Source organism: Epinephelus moara, chromosome 20 (genome assembly GCF_006386435.1).
Source record: "Epinephelus moara isolate mb chromosome 20, YSFRI_EMoa_1.0, whole genome shotgun sequence".
Taxonomy (NCBI): domain Eukaryota; kingdom Metazoa; phylum Chordata; class Actinopteri; order Perciformes; family Serranidae; genus Epinephelus; species Epinephelus moara.
In genome coordinates, this window is record NC_065525.1 from 34,312,987 (window position 1) to 34,325,330 (window position 12,344).

General features: G+C 40.0%; 1 protein-coding gene across 1 annotated transcript in view; it reads right to left on the bottom strand.

Annotated features, from left to right (window-relative positions):
• Window positions 1-1,976: 1,976 nt before the first annotated feature.
• ireb2 (iron-responsive element binding protein 2) overlaps window positions 1,977-12,344 on the bottom strand; it is a 22,498-nt gene continuing 12,130 nt past the window's right edge. The window contains exons 14-22 of the mRNA XM_050072679.1: window positions 11,491-11,575; window positions 11,252-11,408; window positions 10,727-10,851; window positions 10,526-10,630; window positions 10,262-10,404; window positions 9,542-9,689; window positions 9,182-9,304; window positions 8,782-8,967; window positions 1,977-6,886 (exon numbers count right to left, since the gene is read on the bottom strand). Of these exons, the coding sequence (XP_049928636.1) occupies window positions 6,776-6,886; window positions 8,782-8,967; window positions 9,182-9,304; window positions 9,542-9,689; window positions 10,262-10,404; window positions 10,526-10,630; window positions 10,727-10,851; window positions 11,252-11,408; window positions 11,491-11,575 (1,183 nt within the window). The 3' untranslated portion in view covers window positions 1,977-6,775. The remainder of the gene's footprint in view (window positions 6,887-8,781; window positions 8,968-9,181; window positions 9,305-9,541; window positions 9,690-10,261; window positions 10,405-10,525; window positions 10,631-10,726; window positions 10,852-11,251; window positions 11,409-11,490; window positions 11,576-12,344) is intronic.

The window sequence follows — 12,344 nt, forward strand, 5'->3', positions numbered from 1 at the left end:
AACGTCATAGTATAGTATGGCATCAAAATGGCCTTAAAAACGTCATAGTATAGTATGAGATCAAAATGGCATAAAAAACGTCATAGTATAGTATGGCATCAAAAAGACATAAAAAACGTCATAGTATAGTATGGTATCAAAATGGCCTTAAAAACGTCATAGTATAGTATGGCGTCAAAATGGTATAAAAAACGTCATAGTATAATATGGCGTCAAAACGGCATAAAAAACATTATAGTATAGTATGGCGTCAAAATGTTGTAAAAAACGGCATAGTATAGTATGGCATCCAAGTGGTGTAAAAAAACGTCATAGAATAGTATGGCATCAAAATGGTCTTAAAAACGTCATAGTATAGTATGGCATCAAAATGGCCTAGAAAACGTCATAGTATAGTATGGCGTCAAAAACGTCATAGTAGTATTGCATCAAAATGGCATAAAAATCGTCATAGTATAGTATGGCATCAAAATGGGGTAAAAATCATCATAGTGTAGTATGGCATCAAAATGGGATAAAAATCGTCATAGTATAGTATGGCATCAAAATGGTGTAAAAAAAACGTCATAGTATAGTATGGCATGAAAAATGGCATAAAAAATAGCATCAAAATGGCATGAAAAACGTCATAGTATAATATGGCCTAAAAATGGCATAAAAAAACCTTATACTATAGTATGGCATCAAAACACCTTCAAAACGTCATAGTATAGTATGGCATCAAAATGGCATAAAAAAACGGCATAGTATAGTACGGCTTCAAAATGGCGTAAAAAGCGTCATAGTATAGTATGGCGTCAAAGTGGTGTAAAAAAAACATCATGGTATAGTATGGCATCAAAATGGCATACAAAACGTCATAGTATAGGATGGCATCAAAACAGCTTCATAAACGTCATGGTATAGTATGGCATCAAAATGGCCTAAAAAAAACGTCATAGTATAGTATGGCGTCAAAATGGCGTAAAAAACGTCATAGTATATTATGTCATCAGAATAGCATAACAAACGTCAAAGTATAGTGTGGCATCAAAACTGCATAAAAATCGTTATAGTACAGTATGGCCTCAAAATGGCGTAAAAAGCGTCATAGTATAGTATGGCATCAAAATGGCGTAAAAAACGTCATAGTATAGTATGGCGTCAAAATGGTGTAAAAAACGTCATAGTATAGTATGGCATCAAAACAGCTTCAGAAACGTCATAGTATAGTATGGCATCAAAATGGCGTAAAAAACGTCATAGTAAAGTATGGTATCCAAATGGCGTAAAAAACGTCCCAGTATAGTATGGCATCAAAACGGCATAACAAACCATCGTAGTATAGAATGGCAACAACATGGCACGTCATAGTCCAGTCTGCAAAAAAATGTCATTCCAAAAGTTGGCTTGGTATGGAAAAAATATTTTTAGTATAGTATGCCATAGTATACAATCTCATAAACAATTTAATTTCAAAAGTCATCGTATAGTACGCCATGGAATGTTATAAAACATGTAATTGAATTTTGTAATACAAGTTTTAGTCTAGTTTTTCAATAATCATCAAGAAAAAGTCACATTATCGTAACCTTTATTAAAATGCTTTTTTGTTGTGTAAATAAAATGATAAGTTGCTGATGTTGGTTCAAAAGTAATATAGGATTTGTTGGGTTATGATTCCAAAATATTTAAATTTTGCTAACTAATCTTCCACTGGAAGACAAAATTGTTTGGTTAGCTTGATGACCAGTTTTGCCATTTATAACAAACATAACAAAGGTCTGTAATTCAATCTTAAACATGCCCACAATAATGGATCCTACGTTTTCCTCAGTGCAGCTCAATAGAATCTTTTGCTCAGCCCCTTCTGCCCACATATTATATATCATACAACTTGCTGTAAGATACTGAGTTGTATTCCCCATGATTAGTAACCATTTTGTGTAAAATCAGTTTGTGTTACCCTTGAACAGAGCACCCTGACACCTCACAGACAACCTTTACCATTTATTAAAAACTATGTACAATATGATTCAGAGTTACAGACATCCAGACACCTTTTCACATGTGCAGCAGTGCACTTGTTTTGCATACTTTGCTTCCCTAAACTGTGACAATGGGAAGCAAACTGCTACACATGATGACACTACAGCCAAAGCTTCCACACTGTGCTGCATCCACATATCACTATCTAATCAAAACAACCCCAAACTAGGAAGGCAAACTGTGAAGAAGGACTGGCCGAGGAGCTAAGAACCTTCATGTCCTGTGATGAGAAGCAGTGCAGGAACTATGAGAGACTCATAACAGCTTGCTACTTGTTTCAACTTGTTTTGGCAGTTGACAAAACACCGTCATTGTTCACTGGTAAAATGACAAAAACAAATACACAGTTTCAGGCAGTTAATGGTTTCAACATATCACAGAATAGTGTAGGTAATCAATAAATAACTTCTCTTAAACACAGCCAGCTTTCTATCATGCTCTCTAAAAAAATATAAATGCATAAAGGCTCCAATCCACATTCTAGATAATGTGACATGATACACTGAAGGGACGATTTAAGGAAGTTCCATTATCCACCAAAATCACTGAGTTAAAATGGTTTGAACATGCACATACAGAGCCAACACAAAAACAATGATGTCACACTGAACTTTTAAAATCCAGTACCTCCATACATGTAATATATGATGGGTTATAAACTAAACAATACTTGTATATAGGCTGGGCTGGCGTCCATTCACCATTCAGCTGCTAACTGATAACTAGTGATCATCAGTCATTTCTCACTGGATATGATTTGATAATCTCCTCATGCAAAGAGCTTTCGTAATATTTAATAAGTGATGTAGGGACAGTGAACTGATGGCATGAGAGGCACCGAAGATATGAAGGGCTGTGCTCACACTTGTCTTTTGTTGTGCAGCTTCTATCTACACGTCTCGTCAAATCACAACAGGGAGCAGAAACCTGATCCAGCTGTTGAAGTGAGACGATGTAAAGAACTAGTCTGCCATTTTGGGAAGTATTTGTTGGCCTTATTTTACAAAACCTAAAGCCTACATTACCCACAATGCAATTCACAAGCCTGTGGTTCAGACAGTGATTTGGGTGTTGTGCTAGCAGCAGCTAATGTAGCCAAGGCTGCAGAGATGAGGAGTGAGTTACAAAGGTCTGGTGAGTTTTTAAATTTTACAAACTTTTAGTCTTCAGCCCCAAGTGACATTGACTTAAAGGGAAACGTAAGTATTTTTCAACCTGGACCTATTTTATCTCATGTTTTTGTGTCGAGGAGACTAATAAAGACAACTGCAGCTGGCAGCGGCGAAACAGGCTGCAATGTAACCACTAAGGACATTCAACACCATCAATATACGTCCACTAGAAGTGCTTGTTTTGCTGCTGACAGATTTAGATTGTTATTATAAGTGTTTGACAACCTTATGGAAAGAATCCTACAGAGACAGACCTTTTTGTTTAACCAGAAACAGCCCGGACATTGCTATCGACCAATTCACCAGACTCCATTTAAATGAGCAATAATTTCAACATCACAAAACACACTTGATTCAAAGTCGATGGAAACAAAATAAAACTCAAAAAAACCATCATGGTCCAACAATCACCAGCTCTGGTTTGGTTCAAATTAACCCTTAATTCACCCAGTTAGATGTGAAAATGCGCTGGTTATACACACCCTAAAATGACTGGTTTTTTAAAATGGAGTCAGGTGGATTTAGCGATGGTAATTTCAAGGCTGTTTCTAGTTACACAAAAAGGATGTTACTCTTTAATAAAAAAGTCTGTCCAGGGTTCACACGGTCATTGAAAACCTGGAGAAGTCGTGGAATTTCAGTGTCATTTTCCAGGCCTGGAAAAGTCATGGAGTTTGTATAAATCATTGGAAGTTTTGGAAAACTCCTGGAATTTCATTGTTTGTAATGAAATTAACTGTTGCAGTACCTTCCAGGTAATGTAACATAATAGTAATTTTATTTTGTTTTAATTACCTGTGGATGACAACATTATGGGTGGGATTACTACAGAGATAAACAGGGTTCCCACACATTCTCATGGACAAGATTTCAAAATTTTCCCATGACTTTTCAAGAACCGTCTTAAAATTTTCATTTCAGAAAAGCTTGCACGTCACTCTGTCTGTTGCACTTGCCGGCTTGGTTATGGTACTTTTCTACACACACATATGCAAGAGAGTCTTGCTTCCCGTAGCAAATGCCGCCACACCACATCACATAAACACGCAACGTCTAAAAAGGGAAGGCTTGACAGGTATAAGTCATGGAAAACAAGAACTTTTTAAAGCTTTTCCATTTGTATCGAGCATCAAAAAAATTGTTTGAGCTAATTTGACTCACTTGACGTTGCACATTGTTCAACAGGACTATTATGCATTGCAGTGTCGATGCTGAAATGATATATCAAGCAGCCCTAAATTGACGCATATTAGTGCTATGTTATCTCCGTGGGTAATTTACAGGAAATAAATTCACTATTATGTTACATTACATGGACTTTTCCAGAATTTTCAATGATTTATACAAACTCCATGACTTTTCCAGGCCTGGACAAAGAGATTGTGAAATTCCATTGCTTCTCCTGGTTTTCCATGACCCGGGAAACCCTGGACAGACCTTTATGTTGAAGAGTAACACCTTTTTGTTCAGCCAGAAACTGTTCTCCAAAATCCGTATCACCGAACATACAAGACTTCATTTAAATAAACAGTCATTTTAGGGTGTGTATAACCAGCAAATTTTCACATCTAACTGGGTGAATTAAAGATTTACTTCAACCAAACCAGAGCTGGTGATTGTTGGAACAGCCTAAAGACAAACCAAGATGCTTTTTGTTAGTTTTATTTTGTCTCTGTCGAATTCGAATAAAGTGTGTTTTGGGATGTTAAAATTATTGATTAAATTTAATGTTTAAATGGAGTTTGGTCAGTTGGTTGATAGCAATTTCGGGGCTGTTTCTGACCAAACAAAAAAGGTCTATCTCTGTAGGATCCTTTCCAAAACATTAAACACTTCTAACAATCTGAGCCTGTCAGTGGCAAAAACCAGCACTTTTAGTGGATGTAAATTGCACTTCTATAGCGCCTTTCTAGTCTTCCGACCACTCAAAGTGCTTTTTACGCTACAAGTCACCTTCACCCATTCACACGCTGGTGGCCGAGGCTACTGTACAAGATGCCACCTGCTACTCAGCTTTAACACACACACTGATGGAACAGCTATTGGAAGCAATTTAGGGTTAGTATCTTGCTCAAGGATACTACAACATGTGGACTCGAGGGGCGGATTGAACCACCGATCTTCGGATTAGTAGACACACTCTACCTCCTAAACCACAGCCACGAGCAATTACGTTGCAGTGCTCTCACTCAGTACTGGACCAACTTCAAAAACTGTCGTCTTCGTTAGTCACTAGACACAAAAACATAGGAAAACAGAGTCCAGGTTGAAAAATATTTAAGTTACTCTCATGAGGACACCATTTAAGGTAATTCATAATATTTCGGGCAGCCAAAAAAGGCTTAAATTTTTTTTACACGACCTACAAATGTGTCAAATCTGTGGAGATTCCCTTTAAATAAATGTTCATGCTAATAATGCTATAATGCTAATAATGGTAGTCGGTGTCAGACAGGAGAGAGATTTAACTGGACACGTTCACTGGAGCTAAAGAAAAAGCTATTTGGGTGATAAAGCCGTGTGATTACACAAAATCTGTTTTTCAAAATACCTAAAATTGAAAATAAATAAATAATTACATGCAAATGACAAGTGTAACCACAGCCGGCAACACCAGCGCCACTACCTTTCACCACAGCACCAGTTCGGTTGACTAAACTTATAATGTTGCACTTTGATATAATATAGTTAAACTTTGAATACAAAATGTATTTTAAATACTTGACTTAAATACTCAATCAAACCGTTTGAGGCGTCTGCAGCCTTGTAAATTAATATTAATGAATTCTTCAGGCTGAAAAACTTTTATAAATGACCTTTAATGTGATGCGGAGGACTGTCAGTTGCAGGCGGAGCCATCTTTATGTAGCTTAGTGACACAAGCAAACAGCAACAAGAGGGTTTCACATCTTCCACATAACATAAATTGAGTGTATCAGGAGGCGACTGCAAAAGGGACTTTGATTAAAGAAATATTAAGGGAACTTTGATTTACATATGATTGTTTGGCCCCACTAAGAAATATGGGCAACTGACATCAATTCTGCAAAATTAGACTTTGCATGGATGTTGGTAGAAATACATGAACCACACCCTAAGAAACAACGTGCCGTAGTACCTAGCACCATGTTAGCCTCTCTGGGCAGGACTGTTTTATTTTGTTAAATGACAACAGAAACAGATAGGATCCATTTCTTCTTGGTTTAACTCCGTGATGAAAGAAATGTCCCCTCTGTACGCTGCGAGTTCGTTCTCAAACACGATACAACACAAAAAACAATGTTCAAAGGTCATCTAGGGTACAATCCCCTTATTGAGTGAATGTCACCACGTCCTTCTGCGTTTTGTTTTTGACTGCCTCTGTTGCGACTGCAGACACAGTCACGTGTAGTGATAGAAGAAGTAGCTCACGTCTGACGGCTGACGTCTTGTGGCTCCAAAAGTCTGGAGACGTTCATCCAGCTCAAACAGACAAATCGTCGAGCTGGTTTTCGTCCATGCTGAAGACCGATTGGTGAATTGATGGTGACTGCTGGGCACATTCAGAAGGCTTAGGACCAGGCTGCGGGGTGGTTTCAGAGAAGAGTCCGAGCAACGTATCTAAGGAGACCTCCGTGTTGGAAAAAGATAATGTCCGTCTCAGTGTCAAACAGTGCAGTGACGAAGAAGGACTTCCCTTGGCTTGTCTGAAAGAAACACAAGAACAACTCCTTCACTACATGATTCATCAAAGTGCCTTTATTAACACACAGCTGCTCTGGATCAAAGATATTTTTAATATAATAATAATCTGTCAAAGCTGCAATTTTTTTCTGCTTCTTAGTGGCAAAAAAAAAGAACAGGGTGTCGACAGGTATCATACACTTAAAATAAATGCTTTTTAAATTTTAACCAAATTTAAGACAAATCATCTTGCTTTTTAATTCAAGCATTGCAGGTAAGTACAAAGGTAAGAAGTATATATGTGAGTTATATTGAGTTAGGTTAATTTACATTTTGCCAAGTGCAGGTATAAATAAAAAAAAGATTCAGAGTATTAGGTTCAGTGGTAGATTTAAAGATTTCTAACATCAGAAATGTGGACTTTGATGTTGAAGAGCTTGACAAAAAGAGATTAAAAGATGGATAAATCAGATAAAATGTTCGCAGCAATTAAGACCTCACACTTTCAAATTTAAGACTATTTAATGACTTTGAAGGCCTTATATCTATAAAACTGAACTTCAGACATTTTAAGACTTTTTAAGGACCTGCAAACACCCTGATTTTCCAATGTAGCTTTAATTTTGTTAAATAATCTTTGTAAATTGTTATGGAATTTAAAAAAAAATTGTCAGGTTACACATGTTTGGTTTGCTACTCTACAATTTAGTAATAGTATCAGCACTCTGCTAATCTAATACGGTGTTGCTACACTGGTTAGCTAGCCGCCGCTGCTCTGTATTGCGCACCACCCAGGTCAAGTGGGAGCTAGCTAGCGTCGCTGCTCATTCAGCAATGATAGCTGGTAACAGCAATCCCAAGCCATGGTGGCCTTGCTGTAAAAACATTGTGGCCACCCTCTGATCTCCCACCAGGTTGCCCCAGTGAGTAAACTGCTTCATTTGGAGCTGCAAAATTCCTTTAGCTTTGTTAACTATGTAGCACCATTAGCTGCGTCAGCATGGCTAGTATAGCTAAAGGGGTTTTGCCGCTCAAAATCAAGCCACTTACTAACTGGGGTGACCTAGGGGAGACTGGAGGGTGGCCACCATGTTTCAGTCAAGACGCCATCCCACCACCATGAGCCTGGACAGTGTGTTACCAGTGGCAATCGCTAAATGAGCTGCACGACTAGCTAGCTCTTGCCCTGCCAGTGCACAGTACAGAGTGGCCAAGGATTGCTAATCAGTAGGGGTGTAACGATCCATCGATCTGGATCGACATATCGATTAAATGATCAACAATCCAATGTCATCGATGCAAAGTGAAAACATCGATCCATGTCGTCATCTTTAGGATACGCTTTTATTTTGAAAATCCACGCCAACATCAAACAGCGACAGACAGACGGCGAGCAGCTTCTGTAACCGACAGTGTTAAATGTTTCTGCATGTTAACTCAGCTAGACGGCTGTCTATCACGAAAGTCAACAGAATAAAAAACAAAGGCAAGACATTTTCTCACAACATTTCACCACCTCCAAGCGAATAGTGCTTTGAATTGTGTTGCTAAAGCTCACTGAGTCAATGAAGTGACAGACCAAAAAGAAAGGCCTCCACTACTTCACGTCACTGCGTGTGTTCATCTTATAAAATGAACCTGTTACTGGTTAATGAGTGTTGAGCTATCGAAAGCAAAATGAACTTCAACTGACCTATTCTGAAAATTGTCAAGAGCTGTGTGAATAATTTACAACTTCTGCCACCTCAACAAAAAAAAATCAATTCAATTAAATTCATTTCACCAGAATGTTTCACTCAGTGTCGACGGTGCTTTCCAGGGAGTCTCGCCTACAGACATTAACAAATAAACAAAACAACAAGCCAAGTTTCTGTGTGTGACAGTGACCACAGCTCAGGGCTGACCGCCTGCTGCCTACCTTGACAGTGAGCTGCTGCCTCGGACTCAGGCTGTCCGGCCTGATGATGGTGAACCTCTCCTTCCCGCTGAGCTCCAGCGAGTCTGCGTTCTCGCCAGGCAGGAACTGCAGCGGCATGATGCCCATTCCCACCAACTGGTTCTTGTGCAGCTTCTCAAAGCTCTCGGCGATGACGGCACGTACCCCCTGTCGACGGCAAAGAAGCAGGTGAGCAGCGAAAGCAAACTTGGGAAAGGTTACCAGCGAATTAATTAATCTTTCATTGCAAGAAGGTTTTAAATGATTTGGTTTAATAAGTCAAGCTCTTGGAAAGTCAGGTGAAGTGATAACAAAGTGTAACTTGTTGCCTATCATGTCGTCCGGTCAGTGAAATGTGTCGTGTGAGTGTACAGCAGTTTACCATCAGGTATGGTCCTTTGGCTACCCAGTCCCTGGAGTTTCCAGAGCCGTAGTCTTTGCCTGCCAGGATGATGAGGGGGATGCCGTCTCTCTGATAGCGCTCAGCTGCCTCGAAGACATCCAGCTGATCAAAGACAAACAGGAAGAGGACATATTAGGACACATTATTAGGAGGAGGTCAGAAATTGCAAAAAACAGTAACTGACAATGTTAGACACACACAATGCTACAACAAACATCACAAGTCTGACCATTGTAACAGCCAGCTTTTGCAGGATTACTGTTTCTATTACCCGATATGTAAACAAGTACACAAATGAATCCACCTCTGGGTTACTGATCTTAAAAAGTTCACACTCACCGTCTGGCCTGAAGGAATGTGCAAAGTCTTAGGGCCTGGTTTGCCGATGAATCTGTTCTGGAGCTTGATGCTGGCAAACGTGCCTCTGGTCATCACTGCGTCGTTCCCTCTGCGAGCACCGTACGAGTTAAACTCCCGCGGCGTCAGGCTGAGGGGAAATATTCAAAGTGAGATGTTATTAAATTTGCATTTGTGCAGCTATAAACAAAAACAGTGTAAAGTAACAACACCTCCTTTGTCTACCTGTATATGCATCCATCATTCACATTATATCTTTAAATACTAATTTGTTAATAAAAGTTGCAATGCATTTTCATAATCTGGTTTTACAAACTTAATTTAATTCAGTTTTTGTTCTATTTTTGCAGTAGTGGAACAGAGCAGCTAACAAATGGACCCTGTTGTGAGACTGTTTCATCAGTACTGGTGAGATTTGTTGGTGAAGATTCTCAGTCATCCAGGTCATGGTAATCCTGAGTGCTATATCGTAGGCAACTGGACTTGCATGGTAATCCTGAGTGCTATATCGTAGGCAACTGGACTTGCTTTAGTTACTTGAAGATGTTTCATCTCTCATCCAAGAGGCTTCTTCAGTTCCAGAACTGAAGAAGCCTCTTGGGTGAGAGATGAAACGTCTTTTAGAGACTCAAGCAAGTCCAGTTGCCTACGATATAGCACTTAGGATTATCTGTTCATCCTGGTGTCTGATAGTAAACTGACCGTTTGCTCAGCAGGTACTTGGCAGCGGCGCTGACCCTGGCGATGCTGCCCGCTGGTGAGATGTGGTCCGTGGTCACTTTGTTCCCGAGGAACAGTAAGACATGAGCGTTCTCTATCGACTGAGGAGGCTGCACCTCTTTACTCTGAGACAAAAGACAAGCAGAGGACACTTATTGTCTAGACTGCTGTTGTTTTTATCCCTTCAGTGTGTCAAATCCAAAGACATGGCAAAATAACAACTACCACAAAGGCTGAGAGACTCACCAACTTGCTGAAGAAAGATGGTGAACGGATGTATGTGGACTTGTGATCCCAGGGGAAAACCACAGAATCTGGACTGTCAATGTTTTTCCAAAGTGCGTTCCCTTTCTGAAGAGAGCGGGCACAAAAACATTCATATCATCATTAATTCATGTGATTTGGGAGAAACTGACATTAGACATGAAAGAGAGATTGTGCCCTGACCTCCATCCTTCCCCTGAGATCCCTAAAAATGGAGGAGATGACTGTGTCCTCTTCAGTCTGTTGGACCTCCTCCCTGGACGGCCAGATATCACAGAGGAACACCTCCTTCCCCTCTGAAGTCACACCTGCATCAACAACAGGATGCTCAGTGTTTGCACCACGAAAACAATAAACACATCTGCTCAGTTTGATAAATAGTCTCAGGTTTTGTTCTTTAGGAAGCAGAACTTAGAAGTGTTTAATATACAAGTGTAATATCAAAGAAAACTCCTCAGCTTGAGCCTTAAATTTTGTTTAATGTCTGTTAAATTCACTCCCATCGCTACCAGATAACACAGTGCTTTAGACCCTGAACTATCCACACTGCTCCTTTGTCATCTCTTCCATGGCTGCAGCATGTCTGCACAAGATGCTGAGTCACTAAATGTTCGCTCACTGTAATCAGCCAAATTCCTAAAATCCTGTAATGAACCTCAGGTTTTAGTGCCGCGGCTTTAGAGACCTCCTGACGTGTGTCTTTCTTACCCAGAGGCTCTTTCTCAAAGTCGATTCCCACAGTGCCTGCAAGAGCATACGCCACCACCAGGGGAGGGGAGGCCAGGTAGTTGGCACGCACGCAGTCACACAGGCGGCCTTCAAAGTGCCTGTTTCCAGATAACACACCGCAGGCCACCAGGTCCCCCTAAAACACAAGTAATCATCAAGATTTAGTCACTGAGAGATGCACGCAGAAATTATGAAGATTAGCATTACGAAGGTCTTACCTGTTTGATTGCATCCACGACAGCTTCAGGTAACGGAGCTGTGTTCCCTACACAGGTGGCACAGCCATAACCAATCACCTCAAACCTGTGACATCCAGAAAAACACACTGTTGTTGTGTGAAGGAATTTAAATATTTGGACGAACCCTAACCCACTTTTACACACAAACTATAATTATGACAAGGGATGATTACAAGTTTGAACACATTTTACCTTTTCAGACCACACTGCTGTTATAGGTTAGTAATTTAAGGGTTTATTAAGTGAAGATTTCCACATCACCAACTCAATCTCTCTACGTAAGAACTACCTGTTTTAAGTTCGATGTCAACTAAATATTTCCACATGGTAACTGTCACATGTAAATGTTGAGTAGCCTACAGAACCAAATAACAAAACTTTAACGGAACGGTAAATGGACTGCACTTGTATAGCACTTTTACACTATGTCACATTCACCCATTCACACACTGGTGGCCGAGGCTACCATTCATGGTGTCACCTGCTACTCAGTAACCACTCACACACTCTCACACACTGATGGAGAAGCCATCAGGAGCAATATGGGGTTCAGTATCTTGCGCAAGGGGATCGGGGGATCCAACCGCTGTCTTACAATTAGTGGACAACCCGCTCTACCTCTGAGCCACAGTCACCCCTAGCTTGTTAATATATGACCCATTTATCCTCCTGAGACCCTGCGTCCTCATATGAGGACATCACATTTTGGGTTTACTTGACTTTATACTTTATCCTACTTAAAGGGATAGTGCACCCAAAAATGAAAATTCAGCCATTATCTACTCACCCATATGCCGATGGAGGCCCTGGTGAAGTTTTAGAGTCCTCACATC